Source organism: Melanerpes formicivorus, unplaced genomic scaffold (genome assembly GCF_026170545.1).
Source record: "Melanerpes formicivorus ecotype bairdi unplaced genomic scaffold, bMelFor1.0.p_v2 SCAF_1, whole genome shotgun sequence".
In the NCBI taxonomy this organism is placed as follows: domain Eukaryota; kingdom Metazoa; phylum Chordata; class Aves; order Piciformes; family Picidae; genus Melanerpes; species Melanerpes formicivorus.
Genome location: NW_027142353.1, coordinates 40,666,862 through 40,689,278, shown reverse-complemented (window position 1 = coordinate 40,689,278; position 22,417 = coordinate 40,666,862). Strand labels below are relative to the sequence as shown.

The window sequence follows — 22,417 nt, the reverse complement described above, 5'->3', positions numbered from 1 at the left end:
TACTGAATAGTGAGCTGTAGGAAGAGGAAGAAGCCTATTCTCATCTTTCACTGTCTCCTTGGAGAGCTTTCCTTGTCTGACATGTTCTGTGATGGTTATATTGCATTTTACATCCAAGATTCTGCTTGAGGAGGAAAAAAAAGTAATTAAAAAGAGCATTTTCCATATTTAATTGTTAGTCAAAAAACTTGTTACAGGATTCTCTTTGCACAAGAGAGGGGAATATATTTCCAGGGAAGCTACGGTGCACCTGCTGTATCTAGAGATCAGTATTGGAATATGCAGTGCATAATATTTAAAATCAACTCTTGATGAAATGTTGAACCTCCACTTTTCAGCTTTAATGAAAGACATTTGCTAGTTTCTTCAACAATTCAGTGTGTGTTCACCCTGGCTATAAGGACTGCCAGACTGCAGACCACAGTGCTTGGGAAACAAGTGTGGAGTGTCAAACGACACTGGTGGAGTCTTGTAGACTGTTGTCCATTTGAAAACTACATGTGTGGATTGAGTTAGGCTGATCCTCAAATTTGTTGCGTAGTTAATTCAGGATAATTAATTTAAGATATGATAAAGAGAGCCTGGTCTTAGGCAGAGTGTGTACTGTGTGTCCAATTTCATCACAGAATTACTTTGGTTCCAGTAAAAAAAAAAATCACAGAGTCATAGAATAGTTTTTGCTTGAAAAAACGTCTAAGATCATTGAATTCAACTGTTAATCTAAGACCACCATGGCCATTAAACTGTGTTCCAGAGTGCTATCTCCACATGTTTCTTGAACATCTCCAGGGATGACTCAACCACCTCCCTGGGTAACCTATTCCAGTGCCTGACCACTCTTTCTTGAAAGACATTTTTCCTAATATCCAATCTAAAACTCCCCTGGCACAATGTCAGGCCATTTCCTCTTGTTCTATCATCTGATACTAGGGAGAGGAGACCAGCTTGCACCTCACCACAGTCTTCTTTCAGGCAGTTGTAGGGACCTATGAGGGCTTCTGTCAGCTTCGTCTTCTCCAGACTAAACAATCCCAGTTCCCTCAGCTGCTCCTCATAAGACTTGTTCTCCAGACCCTTCAGCAGCTTTGTCACCCCTCTCTGTACACGCTCTAGCAATTCAGTGTCTGTCTTATAGTGAGTGGCTCCAAAACTGAGCCCAGTATTGGAGGTGTAACCTCACCAGTGCAAAGTACAGGGGCACAATCACTTCCCTGGTCATGCTGGACACACTGCTCCTGACACAGACCAGGATGTTCTTGGCCGCCTTAGCCACCTGAGCACACTGCTGGCTCATGTTCAGCTGGCTGTCAACCAGCACTGTAGAAAACTAAAACCCAGCACTTACAATTTGTGTTACGCACCATATATGGTGCCCATTGATAGCTTTGCTGAGTGCAGGAACAGAGAGGTTTTAGCCCTTTTGTACCTCTTAAATGTGTTCATTACGTCTGTTGCTGTCAGCATGAACTTTAAATTGATGAGTTCTCTCTGCATTCAGCTGTACAAGTTCAACAAAAGGCTGGAAGAAAGAGAGAAAAGTGTGGTGAAAAGCAAAGCGGTTACTTAATGGTGAGGAGTTGGAGGTAGAGCTCCCAGGAAATGTGTAATACCTGTAGATTGCCTTCTATTAATTTGCCCACAGCCTAGATGGAAGTGTCCTTCTTCTAGAGTTTTAATCAGATGAATTTTTGTCCAGTGCTAAGGGGTGTGGTTTAGCACCAGACTTAGTAGAGCTGGATAATGATTGGACTTGATCGTAAAGGTCTCTTCCAACTGAAATGGTTCTGTGATTCTGTGATTTCAAACATCCGTAAAAGTTCAAGTATTTAGGTTTGGTTCAAAGGCTAAGGATATACATGCAAGACTATTGAAACACATTGCATATTTAATTATTTGGGACTGAGGAATATTTTTGTGTCTGATAGCGTATCGAGATTGAACAGTGAGGCTGCTATTAAAAGATTTAAGAATTGATTCATTTCAGCTGCTGGTATTCTGAAATTTAGTCTCAGTAGTTCTAAACAGCTGCACAGCTGTGTCCAGACTTGGGTACAACAGTTTGTGGAGAAGAAATGGGGAGATAAGCAAGGGTACCTCTGTGGGTGGGTGTTAGCAGTGAAATCCAAGGGTATTTTTAATCCACCTATTGTTAATCACAAAAGAAAGAAAACAAACTTTTGGCATGAGCATATGAACTGCAGGTGAGATCAAAGTCCTCCCTAGTCCTGTGTTCTGATACTGGCAGCAGCCATGCAGAGGCTTTGTACAAATACAAAGGAGGCTTGGGATGATTTTTCTCACAGGAAATATGCAGGGCCCTAGCAATGATCAGGTGTTTCTATAAAGCAACAATGGTGGGGTGCCAGTGCATTTCTGGCCCTTTACAGCTTTTTTCCCCTGCTCTGTTGCTTTGCCCAGTCTTTTTTTTCCCCCTTTTTTTTTTTTTTTTCTTGAAGCTGAGTGAGGTTTTGACACTCAAAACATACTCTATTGAGGAGTTTGCAGTGAAGTTGCATGCTGCACAAAAATTTGCTCTCAAGTTGTTGTCTGCCAGTTCTACTGAAAGTGACCATAGACAGACACTTCCCCCTTGTATTCTCTGTGTTGCTTGGTGTTGTTTTGGTTTTGTTTTTAAGAGCCTTCTAATGTTTTCCCAAATCAGATCTTTGTCTTTCCACACCAGGATCTTTGTCATGCTTATGCCTGCACCTGTACTTTTCATTCCCCCTGTATCTGTGTGAAGTTAGGACCAGGGCTGTCCAGAGCATTAAAATGACACTGGAGCGATATCCAGATTTTTGTTCTTTGTTCCTTTTATGTTATCTGTATTGTTCCTTTTTCTGTCTTATTAAGTAATTCTAAGATGATCTTTTCCTTCCATGATGCCTTGTTTTGTACTGAGGGCTAATACAGGAGCAAGCATGAGAAAGCCTAGACAGTTACTTGTATTGAGGATTCTCTGTGCTTTCTTGACACAAATGATATAAACTTGCAGAGACAGTAGTCAGAATTGTAGCTTCATCTCCTCAACACATTATCCAAATACGTATTCTCTGTTAGTTTCATGTGTATAGCCCTCTCTTAAATGTAGTCTGAGGTTTTTTCTGAGGATACAGGCTTGTCGCAGAATGAACAATAAGACCAGCTTTTTACTTCTAAGTATTCCTGTTTGCCTTTACCTCTTCATTTTGTGAGCTTTCTCCTGCTGCTTTTGAGCCTAGCTTTCACAAGAGAACAACTGCTGTTTTATATCTTGCATATAGTCACTGCTCAGAAAAATTTCCAGCCCTTTCAGGCACTGCTGGAGCAAAATCAAAAGCAGCATTGTCAGTGAAAGCTACTTTCTGCTACAGAAAGCCAAATGGTGCAAAGATAAAGACTCAGGCAAAGTAGGAGTGACTGTAGTCAACTACATTCCCTCAATTTAAAAAAAATAAAAATATTCTGCCCAAAGGAAAGGTTATAACAATGGAGTGGTAGATACCTGTTACTTTCATACTCTCTTTCATCTGTTGTTTCCTCACACTACAGTCTGTAGCCTTCTGTTGTCCTCCACCTTGACATTCATGTTTAAAGAAGAGTGAGTTAATACGTAACATGTGCAAAGAGAGGAGATGCAGGGCTACCTTTAGGTCTGGTAGACAGGACAAACTATTTTGAGAAGGGTAGAAGTTAAAAGTGTTCATACCACTTAGTAAAATGTAGAGGGACATTTCCTGTATGAGTAATGTTGTGAGTACTGTGGTATTACTTTTGAGATGAATCTCAGGAGGTTTATGAATGAGATTATCTGATCCCGTGCTTGCAGTAGGAGGCAGAAGGCTTATTAACTGCAGTGATCTCTGTCAGATTTCTCTTTGTTTTCTTAAACAAATTATGTTAATTGGAACAACTTTGTTTAGTTTGAGAATTGCTTACTGTGAGCTCCTTCCTGGTGTGTATGACAGAAACACTGGTATGAAATTATTTGATCCCTAAAATAGGGATTGTGTTGAGGCTTATGTTGTCCTTTAACAATTACTGTTGCAAAGCTTTGGTAAGCCAGAAGGCTTTTCATCTGCTTAATCTGCTTTGACTGCTTACAACCTCAGTTGATTAAAATGGATAAATTGCTTTGAGATCATTGACACCGGCATATGCCAAAACCTGCATCCGGTGGTACCCAAGGGAAAGTAAAATTTTGCCTAGCGTTAGCCTTGATTCTTTTCGAAGAGCCTCGGTCCTTCAAATAGCAGTTTCTGTTTCTTGGAGGAGGAGCTGGAGTAAGCCAGCTGACAGGATGTCAAAAAGGAAACACACATTGAAAAAGGTTGAAGAATAACAGATCATGCTCGACTGTGGAAGTTTTTATATAACCCTTAGTTCTGAGGGAAGAAATCTCTAATATTCCTCTCAATGATATATTGGAATTAGTTATATCCTAGAATGATACACTCATAAGCCTGTTGTATCCTCAGTTTTAGCCATACCCCTCCATGAGATAACAAGTGGTGGTATCTCCTGCTGCTACTTGCTTTTTTTAAACTTCTTTCTCTGCATCCTTCATCCAAGAAAGTGTAAAATGTGTGCTTGCTTTAAGTCTTTAAGAAAGCTTCAATGCTGTTTTGCTGCTGCTCTAAAATCTTAGAGGTGGAGAAAACTGCAAGAAAGTAGAGAAGCACTGGGGAACACACAGGTGTTACTTGTGCTTTTATAGAGGTAGTGAAACTTAGAGGCTGGGTCTCAGAAGCGTGTCTGCAGTTCTTAATTTCTGATGCTGTGATTTCTTCTCAATCCAAATACAGTCCGATTGGTTTGCTCACAGACACAAATGGTGATGTAATTCAAATATATTCATAACACATTTTGGAAAAGACTTAAGAGTTATAGTGACAGCTTCCAAAGTTATGGGATGGACCCACATTTATGTTCTGAAGCATTTTTTTCCTTGTGAGTTTTAGTTTACCGATAACAACTCCGCTCTTGTCTGATACATCTGCAGGCTGAAACCCAGTCTTACCTGAAATGGCATGGTATCCCTTGATTTCTTCTGTTACAGAGATTTTCTTACAGCATGGAAACTGATGTCAGTTTAAAAAGGAATATAATTTATAGAGAAAGAAGGTGAATAGAGTAATCTCTAGGACTGTTGTGTGTTGCAGATTACTTTGAATTCCATCAAATGTTTACAACATTTCTGGTAAGCGCATTAATGAAGTATATGTGCAGAAACAGATACAAGTAATCTCAAGAGGAAGTCTTCCATTGCTGTGTGAGAGGGAAGGAGAGATACTTGTAATCCAAGGAAACATAAATGTGGGAAGATCTAAATTATATGTAGTATCAAAAGTAACACACACAAAATACCATTTCTCCCCATCCTTAAAAGCTCTCAATGCAAGCACTTTCTGGAATCCTACGAGTACTTTTGGAAAGAAAGTATTCATATGTATTTTAGTAAGTATTTGAAACTGAGTATCCTTATTTTTGATCAGGTCAAAAAAATACAGAAAACCTTATCCTGAAGTTGTAGGTTCTCAAAAGAATGGTTGTGATTACCTAGAAAGCGAACACAGTGGGAACAATGTTAAACATATTCAGAAATAGAAAAAGGATTTGTTAAAAATAGAGTTTCTGTGGTTATTGGCTTGGTTTTGTGTGTTTGTTGGGTTTTGTTCCTTGTGTGTCATGTTCCCCACCCCCCACCCCCCCAAAAAAAAAAATTACTAATGAATTACTTCATTTCTGCTGATTACATTGAAACATATTTTGTTTCTTTCAAACAAAATCAGGTCAAGATACAATTATATCTTATGATGTTACAATGTACAGCAACTTTCCTGGAACCTTTTCCTTGATGCATTTCTTTTACTCAGTCATCACTCAGAACAACCTTATGTGATACAAACATTTTATGTATCCTTCTCAAGCAGTGGTTTCCTCCCCTCCCCTCCTTCCCTGTGTATATACAGCTTTGCACCACCTGCCAGGAAATCCTCCCTACAACTTAAAAAGTAAGGTAGCCATCCAACTTGTAAACACACACCAATAATTTTGCTTGATTTAGTAAAGTTGAGCAGAATCAGAATTTTAATGGGTGTTGATTAACTTATTTCTGCATGGAAACAGTAGTACTGCAAAACATGCATTACACAGTTAACAGGCAACATCAGGGCAATAAGTCTGTGCTGCTTGTTCCCAAGAGGATTCACGCCTGCAGGCTCTGCCCAAGTACCACTCTTCAGACTCTGGTACCTTCTTCTGTTTGGAGTGGGCTCTTTGAGCCTATCTTTTATAGTACTCCCTATCTTTGTAGTTAATTTGTCATTCTCTTAACAGTATACAGAGGTAAAGCTAAACATGGTTTGTATTGGATCATACTTCAATGTGAGCATGTACCAACTTTAGTAACATAAATTTTGCGACAAGTATTATTATTATTATACACTTGACATTTTTTTCCCCCTAAAGGTATTAACCTAAAGTATTTCTACTATAAGTTTCTTTGGGAGAGAAAAAGCTCCAAAACATTAAGTAGTAATGTCATGTTCTTTGAAGCTTTAGTTCATTCTGAAGAATTTAATTCTGGAAGCACAAGGAGCTTCCTTACACTCTGTGAGAAGTTATTGCTGCGTTGTTAGTTGCTTCTTTCTTTGCTGGACTGGTTTAGAGTAGAGGTGAAAATATTTTGCCAACCTGCACACCAGTGGAAGAATGAGGACGCAGTAAGTGATGAAGAATTGCACTATGATTTGTGTTCAAGCTTTTGGGTGATACAGGCTATCTGCTTCCCCAGTTCAGCTTTGATTTTTATATGTAGACCTACTAACCTAAATATAATTAATTAATTCTCTATTTTGTTCTTACAGGTTTGTTCGGACTGTGCTACCATTTTCTCAGGAGTTTCAGAGAGATAAGCAGCCAAATGCACAGCCACAGTATCTCTATGGATCGAAGGTTGGATTTAATTACCTTTATATTTATGCAAGCTAATGTTTAAAGGTATCATTTTTTAATTATAGAAATGGCAGAATATGGAAGTTATTAAAAGTGGAGTCATTAATTTTGGGAATATTTTAAATTCAACACAGCTTTTTTCAGACGTTGCGGTGAAGCTTACCATATGTTTCAGCCAAAGTACAAGTGATTAGTCTGAGGTTTAGTCCTATCTGACATAGCTAAAAATAAGCCCTTCTCTCAACCACCTTACATTGCAGAGTTGCTTGTAGTGGCAGAGCAGACTTAAAGAAAAGATTAATTAGTCATCTGCTGAAGTGAGAACAAGAACCCATCTTGAGTGCAGATGCTCCCTTGTTACAGTGATGAAGATTGTGATGGCAGGAAAAAAAGGAACAGATAGGAAAGGCTGCATTAGATGTTGTCTGACTAAAAAAGAGTATAGGTTCTGGCTATCCTAAACAATCAGACACCCAACTGCGTAAATTGTTTCAATTAAAAAATGTAGCATTTCTTTGGCATTTTCAACCTAAGGACCTCAAAGTCCTTGTGACAGATTTGGCCTTCTGCCCATCTCATCTTCTGTATTAGCATCATCTTTCTCATTTTGCAGATTAGGAGTGCCTACAAGGCTTATGCAGTTTTTCAATAGAAGTGTACATGATATGCAGTCACACACTCTGTGCAAAATGCTGAGGTTGTAAAGGAGCTTACACAGGTGACAAGTTGAGAGAGTACTTGTGGGATTTCATGGAGCTACCTGAGCAAGTTAGCTTGTATAAATTTGTTCTGTCTGATCACCATAGATTTTTACCCTTCAGAATTACTACCTAAGAACAGTTAAAGTCATAGCATGTTAACACATATCTTCATTTTTATATGCAGTCAGAAATATTGATCTATTTCCAGCAGCAGTAAAAACCATCAGCAATATCTTCAACCAATCATTTGAGAATATTTAATGACATTTCACCCTTAATTTTGCATTGTGTCAGGGAGACAAAAAAAAGTATGGAAATAGTCAACAAAAACAGATGGAAAAAAGAGAGGATTGTTGACTGAAAAAAATTTAAAATATATACTCAATTCTCCTTGTAACTTATACAAGTGCTCTGTGTCATTTTCATGTCTGGCTATGCCCATTATCTAGCTTCTACTTAACCATGACCATAATTAGACCTTGTCTTACTGTTATCATATCCTAGTTATACGGTGCAATCACTGTGATTCACCCAGCAAGCTAATTTTTGAGAGCTGAAGAGATGGCTCAGAAGTTACAAATTTCAGTCCTAATACATCTCCTGCATTTGTAAACCTTCCATGCTTCTAACATGTCAAAAAAGGTGTAAAGGGTTTGCATGTCTTTAATGTGGAATGTAACAGATGATTGTCTGGTACTGTGAATAGTGGTTTATGTAATTATTCTCCAGTGGGGAACAGTAAATTATAGGAGGGGGGATTTTCTTACATTATAGTTATTGAGTTCCTCACTATTTTAGGAGCTGACCAGATGCAGTGTAAAGAGGGGAAAAAAAAAATACATTGATTTCAGTAGAGATTGCTAACTTAATTTATCTAAGTGGTGATACAGTGCGGGGGGAGTGACAGAGGATTAACTGGGGAACTCTTTTGTTTTGTTTTTTTATCACTCAGGTTACATTATTAAAATTAGTTTAGTAATCTTTACTCCGAGAGCTGTGTATCTTCAGAAATATGATTGTTTTTCATATGAGCAGGGGCAATCCAGGAGGTTCTTAGGTGTGTTTCTTGAGCATCATGTATTTTTATTCCTGAATCTAACATACTTTGGAATTGAGGATACTTGAATGGAATTTTAGGGTGACCTTTCTATTCTATATAGCAAGTAGCAGACAGCATTTCTTATGTGCTAGAAGCTATACATTCTAGTGTGTTATATAATTGCATGATGTTATTCTGTACTCTGCATAGCCAGGCATGCCACTGAGCATCCTTATTTGTGTCTTTTAATGATTATATTGATGAATTTCCTCCTGACTGATTAATAGTGAGGTATGGAGTAGCTATGTATTTATTATATCTCTTTTCTTCTTTCACAACTTAAACTACTCAAGATATTGATCATATAACCAGTGACGATGACTTTTTATTTGCCTTATTGGACTGCTGTTGTTCATTTATTTTGTTTTGGTGGTTTGTGTGTTTGGATTGGGTTTGTTTGTTGTTTGTGGTGGTGTTTTGTTTTGTTTTTCCTTGCGTTTTAGCAGTTCATGAGGTTTAGGTCAAGATGAGCATTGTGATTTCTTGTACACTCATACGTACGTGTACTGGACTGTAATGGTTAAATGCTTTCTGTGCAGAAGCTTTGCATGAGCAATGTGCTTCCTTAAGAGTAAAGAAATTTTTAGCTTTCATCTCAGTGTTCACATATTCTCAAATATTGGTAAATGGATCAAAGCACTTGGGATGTACTAATGTGTTTTAATGCTTAGCATAGGCAGTTGTGTCCACATTTTCCATTGTATCTCAAGTTCTCTGAGAGAGGTCTTTGTTCAATTGCCAAAACAAACTCACAGATGTAACTTCCAGTTGACATGGTAGCAGAAAGATATCAGCCTTTTAAGTGATCTGGAGTATTTTAAAAGCTCGTTGAGCATGGTCATTGATAGTCCCTTTACTAAAGTGAGTGTGTAGGATCAATTAAATGGCTATTAGCAGATTGAAATTTGGCATCATGGGCTGGATGCAAACGATACTTAATGTACATATGAGATGGAATCTCATCTGGGAATTCAAAACTTGCATGTTAATGAAGTACCTGGTTTTACAGAGGTCATTTAAAGCAGAATTGAAGAGTTCCTACCTAGCTTATACAACATTTTTCAGAGTTTCATGTTCATGTCATATGCATTTTGTAGAAAGAACTACGTAGCTCTGAGTGTGTAATGATGCGAGTTCCTCAAAACTAGTGTAGAAGTCAGGTGACATTCCTTACACATTGCTCATTTGCAGTGGGCGTGAGGTGGTTCATTGCTGGTGTGGTGATATAAATGTTTATCTAAGTTTTACATAGTAAACTCCTTGGGTGGAATTGTTTTACCTTTACCTTTATTCCTGGGAACACTTCCATTGTAGCTCCTTGTCTTTTCAGTTTGATTTATATACCTCTTTTTGTATATATATGCTTATGTATAAATAACAAAATTCAGTAGGTGAATTGCCCTTTAAGACTGAACTGCCTCTTGTTCTCAGGATAGTATATAGATGTGTGTATAACACATAAATGCATATGTATATATTGGCTGCCTTAAAAGCCACATAAAGAAGTAGAGATGCACAGAGTTAAGCAGGTTTGACAGGGCTCAGGATGTTGGCAGAGACAAAAATGTGTCTCTTGGCTCCATCCTTTTAACAATAAAATAATCCTTCCTCCCTTTGGTGAAATTCTAGGCAGAGAAATATTATTGTTAATTACAAGATCATTCTAAAGCATTTTTTTGTCTTCACTACCCCTTTTTGGCAGTAAACCTTTAGTGTTTGCTTCATGCTTTGAAAAGAGTTTTTCAGTGTGTGTTTCAAATGGTGTTTCATGAAACAGCAGTAGACTATTGTCATTATTCACAGTTTATTTAAGACTGATGTATGAGACAAAAAAGAATGTGTGAGCTGGAGGAAATGTTATGTAGGGTATGGAGAGCACATTATTGCTAACTTAACATGTTTAGAAGTGTTTCCTAAAAGTACTAGTCAGTCCCATTCAGCACACATTCCTTTATGCCATACCTATTCAAGCAGGTAAAAAGTAAAAGATGCATCAAACTTTTGCCAGCTCATGTCTTCCTAGCAATACAAGAGTTGGTGTCTTTCACAAGTCAAGAAATGTTGTCAAAATACTGTAGCTGAAAGATCCACTGTCTGCTGTGAAGTATTCAGCAGGCACGCTCTTGCCAAACTTGTATACCACCTCAGCTTCCAGGGCGGGGTGAAAAGGCATGACAGCTGCCCAGCTGCTCCAGTCTTTGCTGGTACAACCAAGCTGTGTCAACAAGAGCTGACTTTCCGCATACGTTTGTATCAATAGCAGTTTAAAATGCCTGCAGTCACAGTGTATCTTTGTTTTTCAGATGTACAATGCTACACAGAGATACTAAAATTCATTATGTTTCTATGGACCACAAATGCATGTAAGAGATTTAATGCAGGCTGACTTGTATATTTAAGCCAGACAAGACTCATCATGTTGTGAAGGTGAAGAGATTTCCGTCTGAAGGGCCCTCGTTGGCACTTTGCTGTGAAGCTGGAAGGAGAAGGAGATGATTGTCAGATTTGCTTGTTTTTACCTCCTTGCCTCTTCATTACACAAAACATACTGTGCAGTTAGAGATTTGCAGCTAATGAATGAGATTCTTCATTGATGCTAAAAGAGAGAAGGAAGAGCTAGAAGCTGCTTTCTGAATTCCATTTCCTTTAAGGGAAGTCACTTGCCACGGACAGAAGGAGGCTTGTGGTGGGAGCAGAAGAGTGTGAAATTTATCTCAGGACACATACTTAGCTTCATTAGAAATGTCCATACATAGTCACTATCTTGCATATGTTTTTAGACCAAGGGGACTTTTCAAAGGCAGACAAAAGGATACTACTAAAGTCCTGGTGAATTCAGTTTACATGCCGAGACTGACCACACTCAGATGGAAGCTTTGGAGAGTACTACAGGTGAGGAAATGTGTAGCCTCTGTGCAGCAGTATGTGGTGTGTAGTTTGAGAAGCAGTTAGGATTGTGAGGATAAAACTCACACACTGGAAAAACACTGCTCTCAGAGTATACCTTCCAGTTGACTGTAGTGTAGCAGTGAGGGTTGCCACCTGAAAACTTCTACTCAGTTTTAATCTATGCTAGTTTAAAAAATAAAAAGAGAGAGAGAGGTCTTGTGGTCACTTTTGATTAATTTTTATGTTTCCTGGTTTAGTCTAAAGAAAAGCAACCAAAAAGAACACCTGCAGTGTAAAGTAATTATTTGCCACATGCTTAATTTTTAAATAACAGTGCAGTGGAAGTGCTCGCTGCTTGGGAATTTGAAATTCTGCCTCTGAGTGCTTCTGGTTGCATATATGGGCTGGTGGAAAGGAATGTGACACTGGAGGTACAGCCAGCAGTGCTGGAGTGAACAGTTGTAACTCTACCTTGTGAGTGTCAACAATACACATGATGTATCTGAAGCAGTTGGGATGTCATATGTAGTAAAATTTCCTTCTTGACAGAAAGTTTCTAATTTATAGCAGAACACTGTCCTGTCATTGGCACTTGCTCTTGGCTTTTGGAAGGTGGTATGACAGGCTCTTTGCATGCTGAGGGATTCTCTATGATTGTGGCCAGCTGGATGCCACTGGGATGCCTTTTCTCAGTGTCCTGCATCCGTTGGCTCTGCCTACTGAGCTCCTCTGAGGTGTATGCCGTGCTTTTGCTCCACATCTCCCTGTGGTCTTGTTTGAAGGTCCTGTTTTGCTCTTGCAAACGCTCATGTCTCCTTCGGCACAGGAGGTGCAGGCAGCCATAAAGGAGAACTGCGGCAATGATGAGGAGCAGGATGCTGCTGGTGAGCCAGATGCCCAGAGCCAACTCTTTCTTGGTGTTGCTCGCAGATGCTGGGTCTTGTTCCAGCGTGTTGAAAACTCTGCACTGGTCGCTAGAGGGGTTGGCAGACTGGCAGGTCACGCAGACAATGTATGTTGTTAGTGGAGTTAGGTTTTCAACAACAAAGGAAGAGCGACTGGTGGGCACCCTCTCTTCCTTCTGAAAGCTCTTCCTTGAGTAACTGGATAGCATGCTGTTCCAGTTAGGGTGGTACATGATGCTGTAAAAGGTGTCGACACAACCGGCCATTTTTGGCCAAGTTACCATTGCTGTGTTTCCTGTGACGTTTTGGACAGTTATTCCCATCAGGATGTTGCTCAGGTGTGGTTTTTTTTCTCTCCCTGTGCTGATCTTATTGTGGAGAGGGAAGATATTTATTTCCCAGGGAAATAACTGAGGAGCTGCAGCACGGGGGATGTCGTGTGGAACTTAAGAGGTAGTGCTCTGTAATTTAGGAAAGCAGTTCGTTAGGAAACTATGCTCTTATCTTTCGTACTGGTGTGCAAAAGTGGGAGCTGGAAGTTGATAAAAGTTTCAGATATTTTCAACTGTACATTTCCCCAAGTGAAGGGATAAACATATGCTTATAGGAATTCAATTGGAGCTGGTGCAGGTGACCATTTGTATCTTGTCTCCATGAGAGACAGTATGTTTTGCAGAATTTGCAATCAGGAAATCACTTCCTTTCACAGTTTAATTCCGCCCCCCTCCCCCCCGCTCCCCGGTAAAGGTTTCATTTCTTTTGCAGTTGTTTTTCTCTCTAGTCTGAGCATCTTGCATTGTATTATACTCACCTGGTGTTTTACATAATCTCAAAGCTTGCTTTTCATAAGCAACACGTTTTCTCAAAGTGGCAAGACTGGATATTAAGGGATAAATTTATTGGCCATTCACAAATCTTCACTTTTGCCAGTCACAATCAGTTGAAAACCAGAACAGTATGTGGACACATCACCAGATACTATTTTCTCTCTGATAGAGTTTTACATTGGTTTCTTACTTGCCAGTACTCTCTGTCTTTCACTGGTGAGTTATCACATCTATACATTGGTGGCATAAGTATCACAGTATTTAGTCCTGATGCTAGCCAGCCTCTTGGAAAATCTTTCTCAAGATAAACTTAGTGGCAATCAGCTCCCACTATAGCATGGCTTTAGGGTAAACAGTAAGGTTTTCAAAAAGAACATTTTTCTGTTCTAAGTGATTGTTTGTATTTCCACAGTCTGTCCTGATTCTGTGTTCCTCCTCATGATAAAATTTAAAATTTTAAAAAATCACCAGTCCTTTGAGATTCTCAGTTTGTGCTGCCACTGCATACCTTGGAAGGAAACTATCTGCTTTTGGCAATTTTCTAAAGACATCCATTAAAGAATCTAGAACAGCCAGTGGGTATTTTATTTGTCATGGGGTGGTGGTTTGTTTTTTTTTGCTTTTACTGTTGTGAGGAGCTGAGTTGGCTATCAGATAAACTTGTTAGACACATTCTGGCATCTACCCAGCTTCTGCAGATATTGAAATGAGGCACATTAGTAACATCAGAGCTTTTACTTACACAGTTGCCTTCTCTTTAGCTGGTAGAAGCCAATTAATTTAGAATTGTAATTTATTTTTATAGAACAGTTAGTAGAACAACACAGAACTATAGTTTTGTCATCACAGCATTTTGTAAGTAGAATGTTTGGATTCTAATTAAATGACAATGGCACGTCTCTATTCTTACAAAATGTCTGTTATTAGAAGACACTTAATTACTGGCAGGTAAATGTTTGGAAAAGACATTTGATGTGTTATAGATTATAAAGTCAGTACTTACTGTCACTTCCTGATGGAAATTTCAGAACAGAACTTTCATACGGTGATGCTGCTGCGAGGAGGATATAAACACTGTGTTTTCTGTATTCCTTTCACATGAGTTATTTCCTGCCTGATCTCTTCTGCTTGCCAGTTTGCTTTTTCTTCCTCGCAGATTCCCTGGCCTGAATTCTTACTGCTTGGTGCTTTCGGGCTCTTTCTCCGATGTTGCTGGTGGCATGGTTTCTCCGTGTCTTCCACTTAAATTCATGCAAGAGTACATCTTGTGTAAAGATGCTGTTGCTTTGCTTTTCAAAGAACATACAGGAGAAAAAATAATGTCTTTTCCCCCCTTCTCTTGCTTGCCTCCTCTTGGATAGTGCACTGCCTGAACATCCCTGTTATATGCTCTTGTATGTGTAGCAGTGATGCTGTGAGTGATTAATGTTAGCACTTTGATGACATCAGCAACTGCAACTCTCTCTCTCTCTTTTTTTTTTTTTTTTTTAATTTTATTTAAGTAGAGGAGGGAGCAAGCATAGCTTAAAAAATAATGATCTTCCTCCTTTCTTCCTTCCTTGCCTCTCCACCCCCACCACCTCTTTTTAGTGGCTTCTTCCCTAAGCATTTTATGCTTTTGTGCATCATGGGAGGGAAGCAGCGGTGCTGTGTGACAGTGTTTTCTACATCCCTTGTGGCAGTTTGTAAAGCTTTGCTCCTGCAGCGTTTACAGGTGGATCGTGAGGGTTACATTAAAGAAACATGTACCTTTAGTTTGGGTGGCTCCTTATTGTTATGTATTGGTGAGTTTTTAAGGATTGAAAACATGCTCTTAGGGCCTGGTTTTCTGTAAGAAATTTTTGCTGGGTTAAGAGGAGTCCTCTGCTTTAACCTCGTGGCAGTAAAATGCTTTAACCTACTAAAGTAAAATTCTTTTTGTACTATAGCTAAAATAGATTGTGTACCTACCTGACTGGAAACATAAAAAGCAAAAGATGAAATCTCACCTTTAAGGACAACTGTACGAATGCTTGGTGTATTGGGACATTCATCTACATGTATTATCTTAAAGCTTTACCAGATCTCTCCCTTGATGATGCAGTGACTCCTTTTCTGTATGTAGAGACCTATGGAAATACAAACGTACTAGAGGGATGCAGCTGTAGGCACGCCATCCAGTGGGGTGTGTTTGGAGCTTATCCTTTGAGCCAGCTCCAACCTGAAAGCAGGCCAGTGTCTTGTATTAGGAGTGTCAATAATTAGCCAGTTATGAGACTAATATTCTCCAAGAGCATGGTAAAGTTTTGTGACTTGAATTCCTAGTAGTTTCTTTGTGCAATGCCATCTACTGCAGTATCTAGGCATTGACTTCCAGGGATAAGTGGGACATGATTCATATTCAAAGGGAGGTGAATGATCTTGCTAGTGAAGGAAAATTTTCTGTTACAGCTGGTGTGTAGAGTCAGGTCTGCCAGTATACTGTTTCATACATGTATTAGAGAATAAAGACTGCACAGAAGAAAGGCAAATGCAACAACCTTCTGCAAAAAATGTTGAAGGGATTCCCTTTTTTACATTAAATTTCAGGTAGCAATAGAACAAGCCACTCAAAAATGGAGGGTGTTTAGTAGACTGATTCCTCTCACTATATAGCACTAATCTATCACTGTGTTCACTTCGGGCTGCCTGGGGAGGTGGTGGAGTCACCATCATTGGAGGTGTTTAGGAGGAGGCTTGATGGGGTGCTTGGTTGCATGGTTTAGTTATTGGGTGGTGTTGGATGATAGGTTGGATGCGATGATCTAGAAGGTTTCTTCCAACCTGGCTTATTCCTATTCTATTCTATTCTATTCTATTCTATTCTATTCTATTCTATTCTATTCTAGTCATAAAATAGCCAAGCACCTGGCCCTATTTATACAACTCTGGAATAATTTCTATGAGGTTGCAGCCCAGACTTAAATGTGCCTTGATCTTTTGTACAGTTAAGGAGTTTGAAAAAGAGAGAACTTTATTTATTATTTATTTATTTATTATTTATTTATTAGTCATATAGAGCAGTAACTGCAGTAGGCTGGTTTTGGTTTTCATTTGTAATTGAGTTCTCAGACTTAAAACACCTATTACGAGCTGAAAATTTGTAACCTCTTTCAAGATTTTTCATACATAAATTATAGCTATAGGAAGAGAAGATGAGATTTAAATTTAGGGATCTGAACATTTGCAAGGACTGCTTCTATCCTTTTATACCTCTGTAAACAGAAAAAGGAGGAAATGTTCTTGGCTTTATAAATGGTAGGTGGAAGATACCTGGTTGAGGGGAGGCAGGGGAAAAGTGTTTACAGGTTGTTCATCCTAATACAGGGATTTTGCTTGGAGTTTGTGCCTTACAAAAAAGGTTTCTGTTTTAACTTCCTGGCGAGAGAGAGATATATAAAGTTGTTTAATTTTTAATATGCTTTAAAAGACCGTTTAAATGATATTATTGTAAGGGTGCAGTCAGATGAAATTGTTAATAATTATATTTGTTCTTGTGTTCTAGGCATTGAATCTGGCATATTCCAGCATCTACAGCAACTACAGAAATTTTGTTGGTCCACCTCACTTTAAAGTCATCTGTAGACTTCTTGGATATCAGGGTATCGCTGTGGTGATGGAGGAGTTGCTGAAAGTTGTCAAGAGCCTGGTATGCTAATTGTCTTCCCCCCCTCCCCCCTACTATTACAAATGGTTTCTGATAGGAAATGTCTCAAGAAAAACAAAGGGAATTTTAGATTTCAAATAAACTAATTAAACTATTTCTTCCATTGAAGGTCAGTAAAAGCTGTGGTTGAGAGTACTCAGTGTCTTGTGAGAGCAAAAGATGTTCCTTGGTATCCTGAGCAGTGTTTTGAAAACCTTGGGCTCTTCATTAGAGATTAATTTATTTTGTGGAGACCTATGCTGTTAAGTCCTGAGTAAACTTTGGAAAAGTACAAATGTTTCAAGTTAGCTGACTTCAGCTTAAGAATTGTGCTGTTAAAGCTCTGGATTTTTTTAATTTTTGTTTGAGAACAGCTGGAGTGTGTTTTCTGCTTTGCAGAAATTAATTACATCACTCACAGATGACGCCTTAATAACAAGGAAGGTTTAATCTCTGCATAATCTAGTGGTGCATACAATCAAGCCTATTTAGAAGAGTGCTCTGACCAGATGTTGAAGAAGTTATCCATACAGCCCAGGGCTCGTTACTGGAAAGGGCCTCTTCTGTATCTAGGAGGAGGCTGAGGGGCTGGATGTTTGCTATATTATTGTTATCTGTGTACACAGTCATAATGCATTGCAGTTAAATTTTAATACAAAGAAATCTTCTTTTTCTCCCTGGTGCCTGTAAGGAGCATGCTGCCAAAGTGCTATAACTATATCGGGGGATATAACTGTGATAGTCACAATCTTGCTTCAGACGCTTGACACATTAGGCAGTTTGCTTACAGTAGTTCCCACAATGTTCTCAATAGATTTTTGATGTTCTGGAAAGGCTGGAGCCTGGTTGAATGAGTAGTGTGGCCTAATCTTTAGGGAGAGAGGAAAACACCGATATTTTCTGTTGTTTGAGGTCAAGTGTTGGCTTGTTGTTCGGAGGGAACGTTTTAAAATAGTTTCTTTAGGTGGTAAAACGTCTTGGTTCATTAAAGGTAGTATTGAATGCCTGGGCATTTATAAAGAAGGTTAAAAAACCTGGGAGAGGTGTCCTGCTGGTGCCTGATACAGATGCTCAGATGTAGGGAGACAGATGTGAAATAGGTGTCTGGTGGGAGAAAGGTAGGCTGTAGACTGGAACTGGGTCTTCAGTGTTATGTCCAGAATAGCCAGTTTGAGCTCTTACAGACATGCATAATACTACAGGTTTCTCTCTTCTGCTTTTGAAAGCATGCAAATGCAACTTTGTTTTTTACCAAAAAATCTAGAAGTTGGCTAGATAGTAGAGGCAGTCTGCTTCTACTAAGCAACATGACTACCTGTCTTTTACCTTCCTGGCCTTAGCTGTTGTGTAGCAAAAGGTGGCTAATGCTATATGAAGGAAAGTGCAACCGTATTGATTTGGGAAAAAAGTTGCCTTTTTCAAGGTGATGACTGACAGAATTAAATTAAAGATATTTTTTTAGAGCTTGGTCAATTCAACTGCTAGCTGAATGCAATTTGTTGTAAAGTTTTTGACACTGACATGTTTACACACATTTGTTTTCCCTTAGTTACAAGGGACGATTCTTCAGTATGTCAAGACCCTAATGGAAGTGATGCCTAAGATCTGTAGGTTACCAAGACACGAGTATGGTTCTCCAGGTTAGTTCATTTTTGGTGTTACCACAGCAGCCTTAAGATGATATTAATCGCTGTCTTCTTGATCATGGGTACCTCTGCCTTTCCCTCCTCCTCTCTCCTGATAATCAGCACTTACTCTGAGTTTGTTTGGTTTGGTTTTCATAACAAGAATCACCAAAGGTTGAGCTTTCTGAAAGTACATAATAAAGTTTTAAGACATCTGTGCTTAGGGCAAATGAAAGGATGACAGATTTATGACTGATCTTCAGCTGGGATCTTCACAATATTTTGTGCTCCTGGTCTTTCTCGTAAGCATGTTGAACTTCTGCAAGTTAGTCTTTTGAGTTTGTTCTGTTTAAATGTCTCATTTAGCTAACCCTGTTCCACTGGAAAAGCCTCCATTCCTTCTTCCTTTGCCCTTATCAAATGTAAGACAGAAGAGTGATACTGCAGAGAGTCAAACTGTAGTTGCCAGAATAATTGTCTGAGGCTTGTGTGGGGTGCATCTTAGCCACTTAACAGGAGGTGTGACAGAAGAAGAAATGGCTTGGAAAGCTGCTTGCCACTGTAGAGAAATAACTGGCTAATTAGTATTTATCACATTGCTCACTGAAATTCTGAATCTGCTTCCTCCCCTTCAAAATATTCCTCCCCCACAACTTCTAATTAACACAAATTAATCCTTCCATGTGCCACCCACCTTGCATCTTTGTTTTTCCAGAGTCACTTAGGTTTGATAAATGCCACTCCAGCTGAAATGAAGTTGTTAGTTTTCTCTTATTCCCACAGCTTGCTTAATGCTCACTACTAATGTTAAATGAAATAGAGGACTTACTGAAGTGTTTCCTTCCTGTTTTTCTCCCTGGAGCGTAGAGATGGATGAATCATGGCAGTTAACAGGATAAAAATAATGTATCTGAGGTTTTTAGCCTTTCATTGATGCCTGAACTACAAAAGCAGTACATGTACTTGTGGATTATGCATCACCAGGATCTGTGGTGCTGCAGGTGATGTTAGGAGGCCTGTAGTCTCTTGCCAGAAATCCTCACCTGTAACAAGTAAACACTTGGCAGGAGATGCCCAGGGACCTAAGCAGAAACACTGTCTTGAGGTTCAAAGGCAATGCATCCTATCAGAAAGACAAAATATTTATGTAGTGGTAGCCTTCTCAGGATTGATTTAAAACATTTTAAAAATCCTTTATCACTTTTCTGCTTTGTAGAAATCACAGACTGCCCTGACTTTGTATTTACTCTTGCAAATGAAATCCCATATGCCTTATGTTCTGAGACAGCAGAATAATTCTTGGTTTTGGAATGCAAGATCATAACAAGTGGAGTTTGGATGAATCTCATAAACCTACCTGATTCTTTGCTCCTTCACTGTTCCTGCTCCTGAAAGGTTTTGTTTTGACGTGCAGTTTTCCTGTTCTGAATTATGTCTAGCAGTGGACACTTAAGAAGCAATAAATGGCAAAGACAGCCAATATAACAGTGTCACACCAAAGGGAGATCTTTTCCTTCAAAGACACTAGAGAGAAAAGGTGTGTGGAAGCTGAAGAGCACCTCCATGCCTCTCTCACATTACTGAAGACTTGTGTTGTGCTGCCTAATGTGTCTCCATTGTGGATCTGCCTGTGGGGCAGATAGGACTGATAAAGAAAAATGCCCTCTGTGATGGGGCTGTGCTGTAAATTTAGGTTTTCATCTGGAATCTTGAGAGGAATTCCTAAATTGTAGAAGGCAGGCTCAAACAACTCTTGATTTGAATCATTGACCTCTACTTTCTGTGCTGTGTCCTCTGTGGCAGTCTTTGCCACACCTTGTTTACTTGGTTTGCCACGGCAAATGCAAACTAACATGTGGCAGCTGTTGTCTGTTCACTGCCTTTGAAAGCTTCTTGCAGAACTTGCAGTAATAAGTCTGAGTGCTATGGAGCATATCTGTATAATGCTTCTATTCTTTCATAACAAATCATTTATTCACTTTATGTATAATTGGCACTCCCTACACATGCAGAGCAAAAGCTGTCATTCTGCTTTACAGATTAGATATGTAGATTCTCGTGTCTCCATGTAACAGGCATTTATCAATTCAGAATTAATTTCCTGAGTCCATTCTCCATAGGCAAAGTAATTTAAGTATGCTCAGTAAGTAAGCCTCTGGCTGTTTCATACACTTCAGATTTTTCATTTGGAGAGCTCTGCTTAGACTCTGTTGATTGCAGTTCCTTGAGCCCTATGTAATCAATCCACTAGACTAAATGGATTTCTAAACAGTGATTTATTCCTGTGAAAGGGAGCAGGGTACAGATAGTAGCATCAGAGTTGTTCAGGACTCCTCTTTGCCGACGGTTTTGTTTCCATAGGAACAGTCTAAAGCAGTGGGGAACTTTCTCATCTTGTAGGCATAAAAATATTTGTCTAAAAATACATTAAGTATGAGAATTTTTAAAGGGACCATGTAAAGTTGCTAACAGGAATATTGGCCTATGAGAGTTTAAACTTGAAATTTCATCTTGGAGGTGACATTTTCTTCTGCTGCTTTGTGAATATTTGAATTTGGCATTCCTGGTTTTGATAAATAGTTATTTCATGTCCTGCCATTCTGAAGTGTCATTAGACACTAGAGAAGAAAGCAGTTGGTTAGCTCTGCTGTGAGATGATACTGGTATATCACCCCTATCAATTATCTTAGCAAGAGATAAACTTGATGAGAAAGTAGCCTAATTGTGTATCTTTCCTAAGTGTAGCATGTCCATGTTTCTTCTTTAAAAAAAATAATAAAACTGAAGGGAAAAAAGTACCCAAAGCCAGTGCAGGGCAAACCACTCATTCCACCACGCCATTCTCTCTTGAAATCCCACATGTTCACACAGCAGTCTGGGGAAGCCTCCCAATGCCCCATAATGCCAGTTGACAATGCTGCTGGCAACACCCGAGTTGCTTCAGCACAGCAACCTGGCCAAAAAACATTCTTCCAACTCTCCTTTTTCTGGAGTACTTCAGGTCCTAATGTGATAGAAACTGGAACCATTCTGCACTGATGAAGTGTGGTAGAGGGCAGTAGTGACTAGAGGCTGCCAGGGAAGCATTGCTGGGGGTGCAGAAGGGCGGGTTATGCTCCCATTATCTCAGGATTTTGATCAAACTTGGAATGGTAGGAGAATAGGTTACATTTATTTTTTTTGGGGGGGTGAAGGCTCAATGGCTTGAGTCCTTGTGGGGAAAAAACATGAAGGGATTGTATTTTAAATTGTTTGTTCTGGAGCCTGTCCATTGGAGAAAGATCTGGGAGGGAATCACATACTATTTGAAAGAATTTGAGAAATCCAAAGCATGTAGATGATTGTGAGAGGGCACTCAGGACTCTTTAGCTATGCTGAATAACAAGATACTTCTTTCTAGCAAAATAAACTCACTACACAGGCTTTGTGATTATAATTCCCAGATACATGTATACATGTATATGTTTAAACCTTACCCAGTTCCTCTGGAGCAATTTTTCTGTTGGAGATGATTAGGTTTTGCTGGACAATAGTCAAGTCTGCAGAAAATAATCCAAACCAAAACTAGACCAAGAATTATATTCAAGAACTACTTTGGCTTGAGTCAGCAATTCAGTTATAGAATTAATAGCTAATTTTTGTGCTAATATTTTAGGTATCAGGATTGTTACAGCTCTGGAACATGTTTGATTTGAATCTATAGATCTGAGTTGAGATTGTTTCATAGAAAGTGACCCATGTGAAGAATTCCACCAGTTGTGTTGCGCGTGT

The 22,417-nt window shown here is 39.1% G+C and overlaps 2 protein-coding genes across 3 annotated transcripts in view; one reads left to right on the top strand and one right to left on the bottom strand.

Annotated features, from left to right (window-relative positions):
- The window catches only part of CYFIP1 (cytoplasmic FMR1 interacting protein 1), a 90,743-nt gene that overhangs the window by 55,175 nt on the left and 13,151 nt on the right, over positions 1 to 22,417 (top strand). For both annotated transcript variants that reach the window (XM_068140760.1, XM_068140750.1), the window contains exons 23-25: positions 6,849 to 6,936; positions 16,881 to 17,024; positions 18,571 to 18,661. In XM_068140760.1, coding sequence (XP_067996861.1) covers positions 6,849 to 6,936; positions 16,881 to 17,024; positions 18,571 to 18,661 — 323 coding nt within the window. The remainder of the gene's footprint in view (positions 1 to 6,848; positions 6,937 to 16,880; positions 17,025 to 18,570; positions 18,662 to 22,417) is intronic.
- Positions 8,034 to 15,024, bottom strand: LOC137442328 (fibronectin type III domain-containing protein 9-like). The gene is made up of 2 exons (XM_068140907.1): positions 14,361 to 15,024; positions 8,034 to 12,991 (listed from the first exon to the last, which is right to left on the bottom strand). Exon 2 carries the CDS (start codon positions 12,851 to 12,853, stop codon positions 12,182 to 12,184), a length of 672 nt encoding a protein of 223 aa, XP_067997008.1. The 5' UTR covers positions 12,854 to 12,991; positions 14,361 to 15,024; the 3' UTR covers positions 8,034 to 12,181.

Coding starts and splice junctions, on each gene's coding strand:
- LOC137442328 (XM_068140907.1), bottom strand. CDS start 12,853: ATGGGAATAACTGTCCAAAACGTCACAGGAAACACAGCAATGGTAACT.